The sequence below is a fragment of the Eptesicus fuscus genome, chromosome 1 (genome assembly GCF_027574615.1).
Source record: "Eptesicus fuscus isolate TK198812 chromosome 1, DD_ASM_mEF_20220401, whole genome shotgun sequence".
Classification (NCBI taxonomy): domain Eukaryota; kingdom Metazoa; phylum Chordata; class Mammalia; order Chiroptera; family Vespertilionidae; genus Eptesicus; species Eptesicus fuscus.
The window spans coordinates 91,955,672-91,977,504 of record NC_072473.1 but is presented as its reverse complement, the minus strand read 5'-3'; the positions used below and the strand labels follow the sequence as shown (position 1 = coordinate 91,977,504).

The following is a 21,833-nucleotide window of genomic DNA, read 5'->3' as shown; positions in this document are numbered from 1 at the left end:
CAATGCAAGCAATGCCCACTGCAAAGCAGAGTTCCCTTCATTTCTTGGCCCTGGGAAGTCACCATGGCCTAGCACCTGGATCGGGGCTGGGAAAGTCACTGGGGTAGTTACATTAAGAGTCACAGAGGTCAAGGAGGAGGGAGAAGGAGGCATATAAAGCAGGGGGTTATTACTATTATCACACAAAAATATAAACCCACTGTATGAAAGGCATTGAATTGGTAGTGCAGATGAATGACAGAGGTAGGGGTTGGGGAGGGAGAAGGAGGCATCACAGCAGCAGAGGGGGGATATTGTCCCAAAGAAGTTCAAGTGTTGGCTCTCCTTTTAAAGGGATAATGTCAGTTTCTGTCTATCTGCAGGGAAAGGGTGGGCAGGGAAATAGAACCAATAATATAATAATCTCACCTAAGGAGGGGAGATACACACACACCTTATTACACTGCTGGCCAGCATCTTAAGGAAGTGTCAGAAACAGGCAAGCAGGTGGTCTGTGCACTTTGAGGCTGAGGCCAGATTTGGGCCTGGAGCACCACAAAGGCAGTATTAGGATTCTTGAAAAAAGCAGTTTTTGTCAACACTGTTGGGAGATAGTTAATCTGCTCATACATGGGCATAGCCTTAGGGAGCTGGTCACTGACAGCCTATAATTTTTAAGCCTGAACATCAACAACAATGTCCCTTAAGGAATAGAGAGATGAGCCATTTTACTCTAAACAGGCTGCCATGGAGATTCAGTGAATGGGCCAGGGGTGGGGGGAGGAAAGACACGTTCTAATTGTTCCTGCTGCTGCTTTCCCCCAATTCCCTTGGCAAGGGGTAAGGGACCTCCTGGGGAACTTGGGAGGTTGCCCCATAGGGTACCAGCTGGTATCTACAGGTTAAAGCAAATAACCCAGTAGAGCACATTGAAAAAGATGAAGGTCACTGGGAAAATAACTTGTGAGTAGTTATCCAGGCGGTAAATGTGGATGAAGAGGCGGCCCTGCTGCCAAAAACTGCCATCACAACTGCGGACCACGCACAAGTACTTGCAGATCCTGCAGCAGCTGCGACGGCGCTGGGTGAGACTCGGGTTGAGGGACTGCTGAGCTGGGCAAGATGGGCCATCTTCTTCATCACTCTCCTCACCAGATTCCTCGAAGTCATGCATAAAAATATCTTCCTGCTGCTGTTGTTTGGCATGGGTACGGGTTGGGGTAAGGTCACGGGCACGGGTAGGAGGCTGAAATGACCAAGGAAGGGGAAATAGTAAAGAAAAGATGAACCAAGCCTCAGGGGTTTCTAGAGATTCTGTCCTGGGCACACATTTTTTGCCCCCTCCCCAAATTCCCACCATCACATTAGAAAGTTTATTCAACTCCCCATAACACTTTAGGTTACCCCCCACTACTCAGTGAGTTGGCTACTCATGTGCCATGAATTCTAGTGCCCTTACTTGCATGCTTCAATACTCCCAAACCATGCTACCACTCCCATACCCAGCTCATACATAGCGAAGTCTCGGAGAAGCACGGGGTTTCGTGTGGTTGTGGATCAGGAAGTTAAGCACAGCAAACTCCACCAGAGCACACAAGCAAAAGAGGAAGCAAATAGCAATGTAGACATCCAAGGCTGTCATATAGGATTCACGTGGGAAATTCTTCTGGGTACAGGAGCCCAATGTGGTTATGGTGAGTACAGAGGTGATGCCTGTTAAAGCACAGGAGTGGAGGTAGGCTTAGCTACGTATCCATATATCACACTGCTGAAAGGATCCGTGAGAAGGCAATTCTGTGCCCAGGTGGATGCCCATCTTACCCACTTACCTAAAGAGGTCCTGGCTGGAGCAGATTCTTTCTTGATCCAAAAGGAAATCCAGGACATGATCGTGGTCATAGAAGAAGGGACATAGTTTTGAACAGCATTAAAGCCAAATCGCCTGCTTACATTGAAGAAAAGTGTGATGACCATGAAATCACCTGGAAAACATAAAAAATACCATTTATTACAGCAATGACATAAGGGTCTTCCCCGGCAGGGCAAGCATATTAAAGGTCCCATTGTTCAGCCCATGGGATCCCTACCACAGTCCTAGGATAGAGGCATATTATTCCAGTGCCACCTAGAGAATCAGAAGCCCAGAAAAGAGACACTCTGCAAGAGCCATGGTCAGTTAAGAGCTAAGCCAGGAGAAGAACCTTAATTGCTTCTTTCTCAGTTCACTGTCCCACACCCTACATCTGCCTTTCCAGGATGGCAGAAGAGTCAGATGAAAGTGAAAAATCAGCTAGCTCTCTATATATTAGGACCACACAGCTAATGTCCAGATGTCTGACTGAGGCCTTTACGTCCACTGAGTTGCCACATCTACTCTGCAGAATCACAGCTGTACACATACACTATTGGCCCTTACTATATTTATTCTCAGCAAAAGAGCCAAGGGTGCTCTGTGAGGTGGTGGGAGAAGCACAGAATCTATTAGGCCTCCTTCCCGTACATTCATATGCTGGTTAAATACCTTAGCACTGTTCCATCGATGGCCAAAAGAAATCACTAGCCTAATCCCAAACCTCTGTTGGTTCCCTGCTCCAAAAGAGCTACAGAATCAATTTTACACTATGTACCTGACACCAAAAGCCCACCACGGACTGACTCTAACTGACATCTTACACACATATGCACACACCACCATACCCTAAGCTAATCCTATCTATTCTCAGATTCCCTGCAATAGCTTGTATATTTATACCAATATTCAAACGCTGGACTCCCTGTTCTTAATCTAGTACCATAACCCAAATTGAGTGTTTTGGAAAAACAGAAGAATTAGCTGAAATGGAAAATTTTATTTAGTTCTCTAGATGTCAGGTATATAGAGTATACACCCACAGGATGCTGGGATCTTGACATTCAGTTGGGCATTGAGTCCTTGATGTTGGCTCTCTCCATAAATGGTTGATGACTTCAATAGGACCTAATGACAAACTACCTCTGCAAATAGTATCTTCTATTGTACGTTTCATGCTGCCCTCTACTATGACACATTCATCTCAAACACTGCATGCCCACCATGACTCCAGAAATTTGGGGGCTTTTCTGAACCCAAAACATCCCTTTTCTTTGTCAACATCACATTGGATGTATAATAGCTCAAATGTTGGCTCCTTAGTGAAGCTAAGCTCCAAACCCCCCATCTCAGTGATACTACAGAATTCCTTGGCCTTGAAACCCCTTTCAAACCCTTTCAGAGCACCCCTGTGGCCTGGATCCTGCCCATCATCTAAGCCTGGTATAGCCAGGAACCTAGCACACACTCAGCAAGTCTTGCTGCTGCGTCAAAATGCCTTGTGCAGCAGACCAGAGCACTAACTTGGTCATGTGTCCTCTAATTTTGAAAAGTAGATCACCTGTCCAGTCTGAGTGTGTTGGAGCTGAGTGAGAACAACAGCCTTTCCTACTCACCTTGGTAGCACTGACAATGGACAAGATTTCACAGAATATTCTGAAAAAAGGCAAGGACATGTCCTGGGGTTAGTGGAATAATTGTGTCCGGACTAGTAGCTTTGGGGATAGAACTCCAGGGTTGTTTCAGGGACCGATTACACTTGTCTCTGGCCAGAATGTATTTATCAAGTTCCTAGTTCTGTTGTCCTGGGGTCTTGACTAAAATTTACCACAACCCTATTTAGCTACAACCACTCACACACAAGTTTGCTGAGTGTATATATTCTTATTGCATGAAGACTTATTATCTTATTGGCTTTTACTCTTTTTATTTTATTTATTCCAGCCAAAGACGAACCTCCACTTGTCAACAGAAATTTATCTTTGAAGGCTGATAGAAAGATACTAACACACACCACTTTGTTATTTTTGAGGAATGCAGGAGCATGAGTAAGGGAAAAACGGGATGGAAATACCTGGGGCTAAGGAGCCAAAGCAAAGAAAAAATAGGTAGAGATGTTTTCTGCTCTTATCTGCTTTGGTCAGACCCCAAGTTGGTCACTGCACTAATTGTGTCAGGGGAGCACAATTAAAAAGATGGTGTCCAGAGGACTGGAACTAGAAGGATGAGTGGACCCAAAACTTTTAGTAACAAGGGAAGAAAAAGGAACTAGTGTTCAATGGCTTATACAAGAATATGACCCAGGGCTGCAACCATAATACTGGCCCTTTAATCTTGACCTTGTGGAAAAGTGACTGGACTTACTATAAGCTCAATAATTTTAGGGGGAAAGAACTAGATCCAATGGGTGGAAGTTCCAGAGACTCTAATTTCAGATGAACAGGGAGAGTTTTTTGATGGACAGAATTGTCTAGAGAAGAAAGAAACTCTTTGTCAAGAAAGTGAGGTCCTAAGACAGGGGTAGGTAGAGGGGTAGGGGGAGATTAACTGGGAAACTTATATGAATATATACCTAGCCCATGGACACAGACAATAGTGTGGTGAAGGCTTAGGAGGGGTGGGTGCCTGGTGGAGGAACTCAATGGGGAAAAAACAAAAACAAAGGGGACATCTGTAATACTATCAACAATAAAGACAAATTTAAAAAAAGAAAAGAAAGCAAAGTCCTAATCATAGGTAAAATTCCATCAGAGTCTCAACAGTAACTAGTGAAGGTTGGCTTAGTCACTGGAGTCAAGGCTGGGATCTCTGAGAACCTTCTGGCTCTACACCAAAGGTAGCCAGAGTAGCAAGCTACCACTGCTCTCTGAACCTTTAGGAGCTTAGTACTTAAGTTTACTACTTATGGAGAGCCTGCCCTTGAGGCGACTGGAAGTGGAAGAGTTTGGGATCAGTCCCCAAGATAACTGTGATACTGGAGAAACCATGATTCCAGATCAACTAGTCTCTAGCAGAAGAAAAAGAAGCCCTCTTTTTATTTTATTTTTCTCCGTAAGAACCCTTATCTCTCCCAGGGAAGGCTGGTGCTTACCTATTGCCATTGCTTTAGTGATGATGCTGGCTCTGGGGCTTTGTAGTCACTAGGGTACCATTTTGAAACAATGCACAACTATCTACTAAACGGAACCACTAGTGACTTGAAAGCCCCTGGGCCTTGTCTCCTCTGCCACTTTTGATGATGGGTCCTACCTGTTTGGGGAAACTGAGATGAAGAAAGGCAAGAGGCAGGCCCATGGTTAGCTGACAGAAGATCAAGGATTCAAAGTCAAAAGTAGTGAAACTGCTTACCCAGAATTCCCAAGAAAAAGGAAAGCATTTATAAGGCAGACCTCTCCCCCTACCTAGCATTGTGCAAGCAAAGCTCTAGCCAGATGAGCATGAGCTATCCCTCACCCAGTGACTCAACAAGTAAAGCAAAAGCAGATTTCCTGCCTAGCCTCATGGACACAAAGCAAGATGCCTCCACGGCAAATGGTTGGTTTGGTGAATGGCTTCATCCGCATTCTGGAGACGATGAGGGCAGTGCCTCCACTGCCCTGACTTGGTCAGTATGTGTGAAGAGGATTTCCAGGGCTGCTCTGGGAGCAACCCTGAGGAGGTCCCTTGGCTTCTTATTCAGATCACCTAGGAACACAAGCAAAGATGCTCACACCTCGTTGGAAGCTGAAGTATGAGACCCAGGACCCTCCCATCTGGTCCTTTTTAGAAACAAGATCAGAAAACCAGTGGTCAGCACATACCCATGTTGAATTTACCATGAAGCCTTTGACAGGAATCTGTGCTTGTCAGAGCTGCTCCTTTAAAATAAATGTCAATGCAGCAGCTATTGTAGCTGCTGAAACTTCCTCCATACTACCCCAGACCTCACCTGGTTGACATTAGAACTCTAGCTTCTATCTCCTATTAGGAAAGTCTTTGATTCTCACTCAGCTGGCTTGGATGGGTTCTGGGTATGGAGAACTCACATGAGCTATATTCCCCATAGTCATTCAAGTAGGTCAGTTATAACAAAGACTTGAAACTGAAGGGTCTGCATGACAAAGCTAGTTGCAAATTCTGACAATATAACTTTAACTACTTACCCTGTGCGGGGCTTGGCAAAGCACTTACTTCTTTGCAGATGAGACTGAGATGTAGTTACAAAGTCTCAGTTTCCTCTGCAAACAGTTGTAAGTGCTTAGCATTAACAAGACAGGAGCCATGTTCTACGATATTTCCACGGTATGATTACATAGCATTTATATCTATGATGGCTACTTCCACTCATCCCTACCACCCTCCTGGGACTCTGCTTAGCCCTGGTTCAAATAGGAGCACTTACCGGCCATAGTTGAGATAATTTTGGTCTCATTGCTCACTCCTGTAAAATCAAACTGGAAGAGCTTCCAGGAATTATTCTCATTGATGTCAAGCTTGAAATCTTTCCACTTGTACATTATCTCATTCTCAGGATAGGAAGCTGTAAAGAAATGTGAGAAGGAGGGTCATGTGAGACTGGGAAGCCTTGTGGAGGTCTCCATCAACATGGAGTCTGAACAATGCTTTGGAGTCCTGACTCTGGCCTCACCAGTGTGGCACCTTGCCTCTCTTACCTTGTTGTTGAAATCCATTCAATAAGTGCATTTATTGAGCATTCCTCAGTACCAGGCCTTGTTCTGGAAATGCATAGAGGAATAAGGTGGGAACCCTGCCTCTCAAGCATTCTCATTTTATTGAGTCGGACAGTGAGTATACATCTGTAATTCTTAAAATTGTTCTGAGAAACCTCTACCCTTGGACAGTAGGGAAACAGAGGAGGAAAGATCATTTGGGGATATATCCAGAAAAGACTTCTTAGAGTAGGTGACATTCCCAATAAGTCTTTAAAGTTGAGTCAGTTTTCTTTATATGTATGAGGCTGAAAGGGTGAGAAAGGTGTTCTATGTATTAAGAAATGTTAAAAGTTCAGGATGGATCGCTAACAGGTGTTAAATGAAGTACACAGGGGTAGTTATCAGGGGCCAATTTGTGATGGGCCTTGAGGAACATTATAATGATTTGGAATTGGTACATGAGAGATAAGGAAGGATTTGAAACTAAGAAATGACCTATTCTAAATGATTCTTCAGCTAGGTCACCCTGGTCATAAATATGAAGATAGCTTGTTGACAAGGATACCAGTTATGGGAGGCCAGTGCAGTAATCCAGGCATAATAAAATGAATGAAGGCAGGATTTGAAGCTGTGGCAATGAAAATGCAGAGGGACAGACAGGATCAATAGTGATTTGGAAGAGAATATCAACATGATGTAATTGATTAGATGTAGCAGGTGAAGGAGAAAGAAGCATCAAAGTTCTTGGCTTGAACAACTTAGTTGGTGATGATGCCTTTCAATGAGATAGGTGAGAACACAGAAGAAGCACATTTGTTTTGGGGATAGAGATTGGGAGTAGGCTATATATTTAGTTTTGGACATCTTCAGCTTCAAAGTGAAGATGTTGCAAAAGTCCGAGTGGAAGATAACAAAGACCTATTTAAGTCAGTGACAGTGGAGATGGAAAGGAACAGACATACATGAGATACACTTCAGTGGTGGATAACAGACTTGAGATGGAGTGAAAGGGAGAGAAAGGAACCCAACATGAGGCACAGGTTGAGCAACACAGTATTGTCAGCAGGAAAGGAGATGAGCATGGATTGGGTGGTCCTGGGCAATCCTGGCACCAACTTAGGAGAAATATAAAGGGCAAAGATGAGAAAAAGGGGGATCCCAGTATGACTCTGGGGCCCCAGAAACCTAAGAAGGTACTCACAGCTAGAAAAAGATAGAGGGCAAGAGTGAGAATCCATTGGAAATTTGAACATGTGGAATGAACATCCAGCATCAATGGTCATCCTGGAAGGGAGAAAGAAGCCTCATTAGGCTGGTTCTAAACACTTACATATACACTCAACTTGGGCCCGAGGACCACCACCAATGAATGGCAACAGTGGGATTTGAGTAAAAAAGCTCAAAGGAAAGACAAAAAGACAGGAAGAACAGCTTGGAAGTATCTGGCTACTCTGGTCTCCATCATCAGAAAACTAAGTACTGAGGTAGATGGGCTTTTGTTTCTTGCTCATCCCAGCTTCCAGAAACTGCCAACACTTTCCCACTCTCTATCACTGCTCCCTGCCCCTCCCCACTACACCAGCCATTCACAACCTTCCCCTGCCAGGCATTCAGGTACCCAACCTGGTCTTTACTATCTTTCTGACCACTGTTTTACTGCTCCACCTAGACAATTCCACCACTATGAATGTGTCTTTACATCCAGTGACCTCTCTGGATGGAATTGTCCAGGCAATGTAGTCATACTGATCCATTCTAGTAGGAGAGCTCTGGACTTGGAGCCTAGTAAATGGGTACCAGTTCCAGCTCTGCCAGACACTTGGTGTGGCCTTAAATAGCATATTTCTATTTTGAAGCCTTAGTGTCTGTGTCTATACATGAGGGGGTTGAGCTTGTGGTCTCAGAAATTTTGGAAAGGCCCTTAGAAGTATCATCGAGGATGAAACCTCTGTCCATGTTTCTTAGGCAAAAAAGTCTCAGAAGGGGAGGAAGAGTCCCAAGGGATGAGATTCCAGAGGTTTGACATACCTATCTGTGTACAACACTTTGCCATCCCTGTGGATGCGGACCACCTGGCTGTGCACAGTGACCGAATATACACGGATCTCCTTAGAATTCCTAAAAAAGGTGTCTGGGATCCATAACTGGCTCATCATGTTGGCATTCAGAACAAAGCTCTCAAAGCTGCCATTGTAACGGAGGCGTTCATCATACCAGGTCTGGTACAAGGTGATGTCAATGGAGTACTCCTGGTGGAAAAGATAAAATAAAGCCCATGAAATCCTGTGACAAGATTATTAAGCAGATAGAAACCCACTTAGGTTTGCATAGAGCAGGGATGGGCAATCTTTTTTCTGCCAAAGGCCATTTGGATATTTATAACATCATTGACAGGTCATACAAAATTATCAACTTAAAAATTAGTCTGCTATATTTGGTCAAACATTTTTTTTATTAACTCACCGCTAATGCCTTGGCAAAACCAGAACAAATGATTTCTCAGGCCTTTTATGGCCTATGGGCAGGATGTTCCCCACCACTGGCATTAGAGGAAACCAGCATGAGTTTGGTTGTAGGATTTTTCTATTTCCAGGTATTCCAAAAGGAAAGAAATATTCCCAAATGGATAACAGTCTGGGAAGATACATTTCATCTAGAAACAGACAGGCAATAGTGGCTTAATTTCATGGGCTGGACTCATCACATTACCACTCCCTTATAGGACTGTTGTGCTACTCCAGCCAGGTCAACACTCTCTCAGCCCCCATTGTTTCATAGCAAACCAAAGATCTCAGCTCAAAATCATTTCAAACATTCACAAACATATACAGCAAAGTTTTGTCTTTCAGCTTTTATTTGGGGAACACAGATGTTAATTAACCTAAATCCTTAAAAATGAAATACTTTGAGTCACAAGAAAAATGTCTATTTAGTTGAATGTTTTTTGAATAATTTTGTTTCTTTTTTCTTAAACACGAGCACCTAACCTCTGAATGGGTGTGCATGAAGAAGCATGAGCAACCGGAAATCTGTACCACTGCTACTGAAGGGAGAAAAAGCAGATTATAATAGAACTGCAAGCAGCTTAAATAATAAGTACCAGAACTAAGCCAAGGTAGAACCTTGAGGGCTAGCTCAACTGCCTTTACTTTACAGGTATGGAAACTGAGGCTCAGAAAGGAAGGAGCCTGTCCAAAGTCACACAAATAGTTAACAACAGTACATTGGCACTGATGCTCAGATCACCATTACCATAGCCTTGTCCTGGGACAAGCTTCACTGATTTCCCTCTCCAGTGTTTATTTCACTTGCACCAACAATCTCTTTGGGTACTGAGATCCAATTTCCCTCTGCAGAATACATAGGTCTTTACTCTGAGTTATCCTGCATCAAACAATGAACACCAACCAGCCACTCATAACCCTGGACACCAGTAGAGCCTGCAGTGGGGAAGGTCAAGATAATCCCTGCTTGCCTTTGCTGCTTACCCCAAAAGGTGGTGAGAACTGGTGGGATCCAACCTCCCAGACTGAGAATATTCCATGCAGTAGTCCAGAGAAGCAGACAGAAAAAAGATGACAGAGCCTGGATACCATTCACTTGGGTGCCCTCAGCCCTGACCCGCCAGGCTCCTCCATCCAGGCCTCACAAGTGGCCTTCAGTGTTTCTTCAGTCCCAAGTGGTTGGCAGCTCCAACTTGATTTGCACAGCCTCCTTCATTCTCAGGCCATATGAAGTGCTTGGTAATGAGGAGGAGCATTTCCCTCCACAATCCTGACTGTGCTCTTGCTCAATGTTATAGTGTTTCAAATGAGCATTTAGTTTATATTTAACAAGCTACCAAATGTAAGTTCACTTCACATCATCTAATAGCTAACAGTTTCATTTTCCATCACTTTGACAAGGAAGCTTAGGCTTTACATCTCTTAGCTCAGCTGAAACTCTAGAAATTCAGTGTCAAGGAGTTAGCTTAATTAGAATTGTTTATGATAATTACCACAGCAAGAAGCAGCCTTAGCAACTTTCGGTGCTGTGATTGGAAGTCATTCCCAGACTGGTCACTGTCTTCTAAGCTCAAGCCAGAAGACTAGTAGAAACATTTAATTTAAATCCATATGCTGTGGGCTCAGATTTCTCTCTCTGGGGACAATTTCTGTCCTCCACATAACATCTGACTGAAGGGTTTTGGAACTCCAAGAACACTCAAACAACAACTTCCACTCTGGGGACTCACAACCTTGCTAAGAGACTTAATTGCCTTAAACATAAAGCGGGGATTACAGTGGCAGCTTTGCCTGCCATAGAATATGTCATGAGGATCCAAGTGCTGTGAGAGCCATAAGCAACCATAGGACTCTATAGTGTCACCAGGGAAAAGTAGGCTGTATAAGAACTGGTAACTCCCACAGCTTAAAGAACAATGTGGAACTATATAAAAGGACAAACTTCTCAGGAACTTTAATACCACAGAAGTGCTTAGAATCTTCTAAAGTAACTTGACTAAAGCACCACCTTACTGGCCAAAGAAAATCAAGTTGACTCCTCTTTGGACCAGTTCTGTGTTGGATGTCAGATTCGATGACTGCTGAGTTATTAAACTGCATCACTTGGGATTGTCAGGTATCAGTGCTTCCTGGCACCTCAGGTAAGGCCAATGCTACAAACATTAATAGGGGCAGAGCAAGAAGAGATGGAGAATTCAGCTACTATGAGTAGGGCTACTGCTTTGCTGCCACAAGGTATCTTATAGATGATAAGAAATTGTCTTCTCAAAATTGTATCTTACACAGATAGCAAAGAGGTTGTGGCCACAAATTGTCCACTATTCTTCAGGCCACTTTCTCCATCCCTACACTAATAACCTGAAAGATCCATTTTCTGTTAAGAGTAAATAGTGGTCATGATAGTGGGACTACAAGACCTCAACCTCTGGGTCTTGCTCAGAGCCCAGTGTTTCTTAGTATATCAACAATTTAAATCAAATTAATTGCTAAAATCACTCAGTTAATGATAAGCACATTGATAATAGCAAAAAGTAAACCTGACATCAAGGGAAGAGAAAATACTTTAAATTCTCTACAGAAACTCAAAAAGATCTGTCTGCTCTCATGCTTCTCTTCTGCTTTGTTATTACCCAGCATACCATTTTAGTTGTTACAGGCCTTTACTTGATCATGGTCATGTGTATTAGGCAGGCTCTAAGAAGGCCCTCAATAATCTTCACCTCCTGGTGTTCATGCCCTCATGTAATCCTCTCCACTGATCTGGGGCTAGACCTAATGACTTGCTTCTAATGAACAGAATACCACAGAAGCTATGGGATGCCACTCCCAAAATTAGATTACAAGTTTGTGAATATTTTTTCTCATGTTCTTGCTCACTCTGAGGGAAATCAACCACATGTTCTGAGCTACACTGTGTAGAAGCCTACATGGCAAGGACTGTGGGAGACTTCCAGCTAATGGCCAGCATGGAATAAAATCTGCCAACAAACATGTGAAGGCTTGGAAGTAGATCTTTCCTCAGTTGAGCCTTCAGATGAGATGTCACCCTCAATTGACACCTTAACTGCAACCTTGTAAGAGACCCTGAAATAGAGTACTCAGCTAAATCATGTCTGGATTCCTAGCCCACATGAAATGTGAGCTAATGACTATTTGTTGTTTTAAGATTCCGTGTTTTGAGGTAGTTTGTTACATAGTAATACATAAGTACACCATGCCTGAAGAACCTGGTAGCTAAAGCATCATAAGGGGGAATCTCATCCTTCCACTCAGCTTATATAAACATCTTGATCTACCATGAATGTTTATTTACCTCTGAGTGTCTATTTGCAAATCCCATCTCAAAGCCTAGACTCTGAGCTCACCCAATGATGCTTGTAGGATACCAGACACACTAAAACTGTGTCTTGCCAGAGCCAGGCCAAAGGTTATGGCTATAATGGAGTTGGTTACCACAACCTTTCTCATTATCAGACTGGGTAGATTAAAGTGACTTGTGCAGAATATCTTTCATAATTCACTTGTTCAGCTAACATATACTGAGTCCTTGACATTAAGAAGCACATAGTTGAGGGAGCAAGGCAGACATAGAGCACATAATTATAATATAACTAGTAGCCCATTGCACAATATCTCACACAGTAGGCCGCCCACTACTTCTGTGGGAGCCAGCAGGAACCACAGCACACCGCTGGAGCCGCGCTGCTTCCATGGGAGGTGGGCCTGTATTCTCCTCTCCGGGCCTGTGCTCAGCCGTGGAGGCTGTGGGGCAGCCCCCCTATCCCCCAGAGGCTCTCTGCAGCTGTGGTGTCACCATGGCAACAAAGCAAGCATTCCACCAGGCCACTCACACTGCCTGCTCTCAGCGGCAGCCCCCCTAGGACTGGGGGACTCTGGCGAGGCTGAGGGGACTGGGTGCCGCCATCTGTGGCTATGGGCACCACCATCTTTGTGATGGAGTGGTGGATAATTTGCATATTACCATTATATTAGCTAGGATGAGGTAAGGAAGGTCAAGTAAACAACTGGGATATAAGCAAGAAAGATCTGCATGTTAAAGAAAGGGCTATGTATAAAAAGGGAGCAATAAGTAGCTGTGGAGGTCAGGAATAATGCCATGAAAGGATGTTATTTGAGCTAGACCCTGAAGGATAAGGCTCATGCCAAACAGAAAATTGGAGCAATGGCATACCTTGAACAATGACTCAGAGGCACACGATAGTTAGTGAACACACATAGTCTACTGTGAGTAGAGGGGCTAAAAGAAACAAAACCAGAATCCTGAGTTGGCTCCAGCCATGGAGGACTCTGACTGCTACAGTATGGGTTTAAACTTCATGCTTTAAGCAGGGTCAGAATTGTAAGAGATACATGACTCAGGAGGCCAGGTTGGTATGTGGACTGGGGTAGGCAGAAACCTTGAATTTTGTGTTCTTCAAGTGGGAGATAATGAAGGCTAACTGGGGACAGAACCAACACTAGAATGATAGCAGTAGAAAAGGAGAGAAGGAACCAGGGAAAAATTAGAGAAACAGTCTTAGAGCGAGAGTTGCTAACTATAGTCTTAAGTCCATAAAAATCATTATTAGAAGAAAAAAAGCCATTCCATTGTGGTATTTAAAGTTGCTTTATTATTTTTGTTTTGAATGAAAGACTGGAAGATGTAGTCAGGCTTCTGAAGGTCCTCTTCAGGCAGTGAGGGACTTACCTTTCCCAGATTCCTTTTCAAGTCAGTGTTGATTAAAATCTCTACCCCCAAACCCCCTGCCACCATAAACTTGCATTACAGACATAAAGAGCAGAAAAAAGAAGTATGTGAAAGGCCTCATGGATCAACTCCCTAACTTAGGAGATATTGTATCAAAGCTCAGTACTCACCATGTCTGGGATAGAAATAGGACCAAGGGTGTTGACAGAGAGCTCAACAGTGACCACAGTGGGTTTCTCTGTAAAGGAAGCAGAAGTAGCAGAGGTAAGTTTCCTACAAGGGCATGTGACAGGGAAGGGTGTGGTCTGAGGGGAGAAAAAGGGAGAAGAATCAGGGTTAAACTAAATGGTTTCAACACCCAATCCTTTTCTTTTCTTTGTTCTTTCATGGCAAGAACCAATTCATAGACTTTTAAGAGTTATACATACCTCAAAGATCACATCACCTCGTTCAGTCATCTCATTTTATAGCTGGAAAGATGGGATGAGAGAAGGAAAAAGTCTAGACCAAGATAAATGGCATTGCTGAGCTATAGTTGACCTCTCTTACCTGAGAGGTGAGCAACAGATGTTCCTGCCCACATGCTTGGCACCCTCACCAACACCCCAGGCTTATTCTCTATACTTATGCCCTCAAACTCACTCCCCTCTGGGAGGGAAGAACTAAGTTCTATTACTTACCACCAATGCCAGGGCGCAGTTTGTAATCAGAGTTATTCAGGATACTGTCCAGGATTTCAGTGGCTGCTGGCAGTTTTCCAAGGTCACGGTTGGTATCAATAGCAGTGGGCTTTACTTCTTCAGAGGGGAGTTTCTTTTTGGGATCCTGGGGCTTCGGGCCATAGACATCATCATGATGAGCACATGGTCCCATCTCTGATTCAACATGAGTTTCTTCAATCCTAGAATACACAAACAAAAAATGAATCTCTGTCCTTCAATCTGTAGGTGTCTCAGTAGGTACCTCTCTGGACAGAAGCAAACCAAAATAATCTGAAACCTAAGGCATAGTTAAAGAGTGACTAGCAACAGTAAGTTATGAGCCAGTAACAGATTATACTTATTTATTTTTTCTAAATCTTGCTGCTCTTTGGAAATTTTCCATGCTATCCCTTTTTTATGATCATTCTTTATTTTTTTTAAAAAATCAATATCAAAACTGAGCTCAATATTTTAAAATAATTTTTCAATGTAAAATGGTGAAGGCACTGATGTATGAGCTCTAGCCAAGCAGCTGCAGTTGCTAGGCTTGGTCTCCAGTCTGCCTGACCAGCACCATCCAGGAGCAAATGGGCAGGCAGAGGGCCAGGACTGCTGAGGAATGCTCAGGAAAGCCAGAGAAACCTCTCCCAGAGAGGGTTGGAACACTGTGGGAATAGTCTGCATTTCTTTGCTTTCGTGATACTCATTTCATTGGAGTTGGAGGCTGGGGGTTGGGGGAAACTCTAAGCATTGAGAAAGGGCAGGAGTCCTTCACCCAAGGACTGTCATCCAAGAAATAGATGGCCAGCAGAAATCTACCCTGAGAGCCACAGCCATGCACCATAGCCAAGAAACTAAGGAGAAGAATAATTAAATTAAAACAAAAATTTTAAAAGCCACCTGCCAATATATTTATTTAGTCAAGATTGTGCTACCTTACTAAGAGGCAGTGAGGAAGGGGTTACCAAGGGTCTTCTGAGGTCCTGATCATGTTCTAGTTCCTAATGTGGGTGTCTTGATATCAGTGTGGCAATTTTTGGACAACTCATGGGCTGTACACTTATGATTTGAGCACTTTTGTGTGAATACACGTTCTAATGCAATAAGAAGTTTTGAAAAATAAAAATGCTAATAAAATTGTAAATTTATGGACCTTATTCAGACCCTGATTTTAAAAGGCAAACTAAAAAACAAAACAAAAAATTATGACAAAATAGGGGCTATCTGAACACTGACTAGATAGTTTCTTCAGCATGAAGAAATTCTTCTAAAATTTTTGGTGTAATCGTGGTATTTTATTATGTTTTTGAGGGCCTGATGACTAGAAATACATACTAAAATTATTACATGTAAAATGATATAATGACTTAGAAGATTTGTTTTAAAATAATTTAAGCTGAAAGTGGAGAGTTTGTTGGGTACAGAGAAAATAAGAGTGGCCATAAGTTGATAATTAATGAGGCCGATGATGGGTACAAGGAGATTCACTCTACTGTTCCCTCTACTTTTACATATCTTTGAAAAAATATATAATCAAAAGCTTTTCGATAAGCTACGAGGAAAACCGATCTGTGATACTAGAAAACAGGAGAGTGGTTTCATTTGGGAGGAGTGGACTGGTGGGGGGGCATGTAGTGAGGGCTGTAAGGGGCGAGGGTGAAAGTGACTGGAACATTCTATTCCCTGGTTTAGTGGGGGTTACAATAGCATGTTTATTTTGTGAATATGCACTGAGCTATTTGCTTGGATTTCTATATTTTTATATTTGTATATTACACCTTCAAAATTATTTTATTTTTTAAAAGCCATAAGGAAACTTGTTTCCTAAAATAAGGGGTTAACAGGGCAGAAGATGTGGGCATGGCCTCTGTACTGCAGACCAAGGGACTGCCAATTTGAATAGCAAAATGCATTTACTTATACTGTTTCAAGCTCTTCAAATGGCTTAACTGGTGTACAGATGTGCCACATCTATGCCATTTCTCATGAACAAAGTGGCTAATTCCCATTGTGGGCAAGGGGAGAACTGGGCTTAGGAAAAACAGTTTCCGTTTCTAAATACCACATCCAGAGATGTCCCCTTTCCCTGAGGTTTTCCCTTAGTCCCCCAAATAGATAATACCAATCACTTTGGGAGGGGAGGAGGGAAAAAAGGGGCTTGAGACCCACTAAAATAAGTGACATGGCCGGGAATATAGCACAATCAGGATTCGCACTGCCAGTCAAGACTATCCAAGAAACTGCAGCAGCCCCTCCCTGATGTCTGAAGCCAAAAACAAAGAATCTGAGGTTCAAGAGGCAAATAAGCAAAAGCCGGGGATCACCAAAATCCCCCTGCTCATACACTAGTCCGCAATGAAAATGATATCAGAGGAAGTTGATGTTGCTGTAATTCTACAATTATCTTTAGCAGTAAACAAACAAACAAAAACACTGATCCTGGGATCCTTGGGGTTAAGAAGCTGCTGACAAGGCATTCTTTTCCTCAGCCATTAAACCCATTTTCAGGGCAAGAAAAAAACAAAAACTTGAAAAACACTCATACGCTGGACTAGTGGAATCATTCCATGGGGCTTTTCACATCCTTTTTTTTTAGACATGATGGTCCAAGATGGAGCTGAATTTCTGCAACCCCTGCCCCCACTGAGGATGTTCATTCAACTAGCTGGGAGGAGGGAAGGGAATAGGAGAAGGGCCACTGGTGTGTGTGTTTTTCCAAAAATCAGCCCTCTTTTTCACCTTACAGATGGAGAAACTGAGGCTCAGATGAGGGGAGGGCTGTGCCTAAAGTCACACAATTAATTTGAGGCTTAGCCTGAACCAGAGCAAGTATTCCTGGTTTGATGTGGCTCTTGCCAGCATACCCCTCTGCCCCCTCCCCAGATCTTTCTTGACGTCATGGGTTGCCATGTTGACAAGGTTTGAACAACAGTTACTGCAGCCCTTCCCCCAGGATAGAAAGGTTTTTTCCATCTCAATAGCCCACCCTCCTGCTTGTTTCCCTCTCTGCACCCCCTCCCTCTTTCTTCCCTGCTCCCACCCCTCTTTTGCCCTAGCCAGTCATCACATCAGCTCTCCCAATCAGTATATTTCACATCTGGATGGACGTGGATAACTGGAAATTCCTAGCACAAATTCAGAAATATTTTCCAAGCCTCTGCTGCCCTCACCCCCAAGTGAGGGCACCAGTGAGCCATACAGCCAGCCCCTCCCTCGAGGAACTAAAGCATTTTAAGGTGAGAAAAGAAGCCATCTTCATTCTCCCCAACACAGACAATCAAGACACAAGCCCAGTGCCATGGAGAATTCAAGAATGCTAGGCAGATCGGGAAGCTTAGGAAAACTTGATAGTTCGCAGTCAGCAAGAAACCCTCTAAAAAAATATGAAGCAGTTATCTTCCACCCTAAAAAGCCAGCGATTCAGGGAACATTCCTAGCAAAGTCCCAGGGCCAGAAGGTGCGAGAGAAACTGGCTGCTCAAGGGAAACATGCTTATAGCCTTTAGAAAAGTGAGGAGAGACTGAAATCCAGGACCCAAACCATAGATCTCAGAGAAAAGCAATCTTTGATCTCTGGCTCCAGTCTGCCCAAGGACCAGCAGGATGTGTGTGTGTGTGTGTGTGTGTGTGTGTGTGTGTGTGTGTGTGTGTGTTTTGGGGGAAGAGGAATAAGGAAGAAGGGGAGACTAGAGGTAGAAAGGGTAGAGTGGATAGCTGGAGTGGGACCCTGAAACTAAACCGCTAGTGCAGAAGCAAGTAAAGTCAGAATTCTCCAGCACCATGCTTGGTACTCTATAGGAGCTCAGGGGAAAAAAAAAAAAAAAAGATCGAGAAGGCAGACTAGCCAACACTCAAACACTTTCCGCACAGTTTTGCTTCCCCAGCCGCGCGCGTTTTTAGGTGCTATCTTCCCAAAGCCTCCACCCGCACTCCCAGTTCCATGGCCAAGAAGCGAGAGCCTGCCTTAAACTGGTCGCCCCACGGGCGCTCGCCTCTTCCCACGGAAGACTCTGAGAGAGAGGGCGTGCTGGTTCTCAACCGCCACACTGGTTTGGAGAGGGGGAGTCCAGCGACAGCTGCTGCCTGGGGACAGGCATCCTGCCTTCCTTCCCAGATGCACCCTTTCAGGGGTCTAGAGCGCCAGTCCTGGAGGAAGCGGTGTGGAGGATGGCTGCACAAGCGCTGGGGGCAAGGTGTGCGCGGCTCCCCGGAGCCGCTCCCAGGGAGAGGGAGCTGGGCGCGAAAGGCTCCTGGATTCCGGGATGGAGACTCACCTAGACGGCAGGATTATGGGAAAGCCCAGGAGGATCAGGAGAACTTTGGTCAACATCTTGCCAGAGACCGGAGCGACCACCTGTGCGGAGGTCGCTGCGCACGGTCTTGCCGCACCAAGCGTAGAGTGGATGGTTATGTTGGGCTCCAACTTTCACTCCTCCCACTCTCCCCGCCTTGGCCCCGCCTCTTGGGCCCCGTTGAAATCTCCGACGACGTGTTCGTTGCGGCAGCCAGGAGTGGAGGGGGGCGGTCTGCGAGGGCTGCAGGAGGAGGAGGAAAAAGGGGGAGGAAGGAGCCCTGTAGCCTAGGGCCCCTGCTCCCCTCTGCCGTCACCACTGCGGCGCAGCCAGGCAGCCAGGGGCGGGGACGGAAGAGGGAGGATGCTGGCGCGCTGGCAATAAGCGGGATCCCAGGCAGAAGAAACCAGCGGTCTGAGGCTGGGCTGCGAAGACAGCCGCAGACTGGGCCTGGCAAGGGCAACATGTGTAGGCTGGGTGGGCTTCTCCTTCTTCCATGACCCCCTCCAGCCCACTGACGCATTGCAGGCTGGAAAGATGCCCTCCAGTCCTTGGTTTCTCACCACCACCTGTTGCACCACATTGTTTTCAAAAGTAGCCTCGCTTCTGATATTTCCCACACCCTCACTCCACACCTTCCAGTCTTTCAGAGCACATCTCTTGGCATCCGAAGGGCAACTAGGTTATTTAGCACCTTCCTTGACACAGGGGAAGGAGACTTGGGAATTTCCCTAGCAAGCTCTGGTATGAGCTACTATACAGACCATTTTCCTAGGCCTTTGGGGGAACTAAGAGGCCTTTAAAACAGAAGACCAGGATCAGGCATTCACTGGAGGACTTTTGCAACACTCCACAGAGACACTGACACAACTAGCTTCTGGTTTAGCCTGGGGGCCTGGGTGTGAGATGGACCACCTAGAGTGGAGGGACCTTGGAAATCCCCTCTGCAAGATCAGCTGGTCAAATCTTTCTGGAAACTTGGCTCTAGGTGATGTCAGAAAAAGTGAGAGGGCACTGGCATTGGGAATGGGGGTCAATGTCACCATTCATGGGGCACATCTCAAGAGTCATAAGTATCATTGGATTTATTTTTCTTGCCTAGATCCTCATGATTCACTTCAGAGGGGAAAGAATTGCAGAGATTTGGGCATCAAGCTGATGCCAAACACTAGCAGCATCCTTACCTGTTGCTCTAGAATGGGCTGTGTGCATCCCAGTTAACCTGGTGGCTTGTTGCAGAGGCTTTGCTGTATTACACTAGTTTAATACACCCTTTCTATCTCCCACCTCCATCCCATCACTCTACTTGTCATCTTCACAACACTACTCACTAACTAACAATTTTCTTGGGCAATTCTTTGTGAGCTTGTTTACACTGGATTTCCCCTACTGGAATAAGCTCAGTGACAAATACAAAACAAAACAAAACAAAACAAATGTGTCTGTCTGATTTTCTACCACGTATCAGAAACTTAGATGAGTTCTAGGTCACAGTAGGCACTCAACAAATATTTGATATGTCCTTTGTGCAGCTGTGGTTCCTAGTGCCACTAAGTTCACTGTGATCTGGACTCCCTTCAGACTCTGTGCAAGAGAGAAGACTGCAGGGAACATTCAGACCTCCTGTGTGTATGCTTCCTAGCCCTGTGACAGGTCCAGTTTCATGGGTGTGAGACCTGTGCAATTCCACAGTATCTGCACACAGAAGGGTCCTATGCTTTGTTTAATGCTTTGCTGTTGCCCTTTCAAAATTCTTAATATTTCTTAAACAAGTGGTCCTGCATTTTTATTTTTCCCTGTGCCCTGTAAATTCTGTATCCACTCTTGCCCTAGGGAGACATGATGCAGATCAAAGAACAGGCAAACACAGAACATTCCTGAGCCTCCAGACAAAGAAAACTGGCCATCTGCCTGCCTTTCTGTCCAGCACCAGACTGCTACAGAGAGGTACTTACTATAGCTAACCTTGCACTTGAAGTGACTTATATACATGTCTGTTCTTCCACAGACATTGGAGCTACAGAAGATGGTGGTTTGTCTAATTTACCTGTCTTCTCCTGGGTTGAGTTCAAAACCAGTGTCAGTTATATTTGCTGAATGAGTGACTGAATCCCAGGCAGCCAAGAGGCAAGTGGTTACAACTTCTTAATCAGAGGACCCACCCAGGATACCTTTCTATTAAGGGTTGAGATTATTCACACTTTCCAGTTCTCCAAGTATTTCACATGTTCTTGTCTGTGCTAGGCCCTGGAATTGGTGATGGAAGAACATACAGCAAGGCCTCAGACATGGAATTGGCTCCCACATATGTGGTGCAAGAGAGGAGAGTGAGATTCTTTCAAAAAGTATTAACACAAAATAGAAAGATAGGACTGCCTCTAGCTGGCCAGTACTGGAATCTGCATACAGGCTGGAGAAGGTTGTACTTCACATAGACTTGAGCTTGGCAGCAATAAGTAGGTTTCCCAGGCAGAGTTTCAGAGATAGACATTCCAAGCAGAAAGCCAGCCAAAGCGTTGAAATCAGAAATGTATGGTACTTGATAGAGAGCAAGGAGGGGTTTGCAGGGAGCACTTGTGTGAAGAGGTACTGTCTTTATATAGTATATATATAAAAGCCTAATACACTAAGCTCATCCCTCTGACCATTTGACTGACCAGTTGCTATGATGCACACTGACCACCAGGGGGCAGATGCTCCAACCAGTAGGTTAGCTTTCTGCTGGGGTCTGGCCAATTGGGACTGGGTGAGATGGGCCGGACATGTTCTGGAGCCCTCCCGCAGTCCTTCCCTGGCCCTGATCGTGCACTGGTGGGGTCCCTCGGCCTGGCCTGCACCCTTTTGTAATCTGGGACCCCTATGGGGATGTCAGAGAGCCAGTTTTGGCCCAATCCCTGCAGGCCAGGCTGAGGGACCCCATCGATGCATGAATCCGTGCACCGGGCTCTAGTGGGAAATAAAGCTGGAGTGGGAGGATGGACAGGCTAGTGCTGGGCCTTCAATGGCAGTCAAGAACTTGCACTTTATTCTGTAGGCAAAAGGTAAGTCACATAAGAGTGTTTAACAAGGACATTGCATGTCAGAACTGTTTTTTCAGAAGACCCCTCTAGTGGAGGCAGGGAAGAATGCTTGCAGGAAGGACAGACTAC

General features: G+C 44.7%; 1 protein-coding gene and 1 non-coding gene across 2 annotated transcripts; both read right to left on the bottom strand.

The window, feature by feature from the left end:
* Positions 1-874: 874 nt before the first annotated feature.
* On the bottom strand, positions 875-18,722 carry GABRE (gamma-aminobutyric acid type A receptor subunit epsilon). Its single transcript, XM_008158714.3, has 9 exons — positions 18,667-18,722; positions 14,373-14,593; positions 13,863-13,930; positions 8,509-8,729; positions 7,682-7,764; positions 6,210-6,347; positions 1,809-1,961; positions 1,493-1,692; positions 875-1,225 (listed from the first exon to the last, which is right to left on the bottom strand). The coding sequence occupies exons 1-9, from the start codon at positions 18,720-18,722 to the stop codon at positions 875-877; spliced, it is 1,491 nt and encodes a 496-aa protein (XP_008156936.2).
* Positions 5,987-6,065, bottom strand: MIR452 (microRNA mir-452). Its single transcript, NR_128965.2, has one exon. It is a non-coding gene; the product is annotated as a microRNA mir-452 (primary transcript).
* Positions 18,723-21,833: the final 3,111 nt, after the last annotated feature.

Coding starts and splice junctions, on each gene's coding strand:
- GABRE (XM_008158714.3), bottom strand. CDS start 18,722: ATGTTGACCAAAGTTCTCCTGATCCTCCTGGGCTTTCCCATAATCCTG. Junction 6,348..7,681: donor CCCTCTATCTTTTTCTAGCT/GTGAGTACCTTC, acceptor ATTTCTTTACAG/CTTCCTATCCTGAGAATGAG. Junction 1,226..1,492: donor CTTCTCCGAGACTTCGCTAT/GTATGAGCTGGG, acceptor TGGTCATTTCAG/CCTCCTACCCGTGCCCGTGA.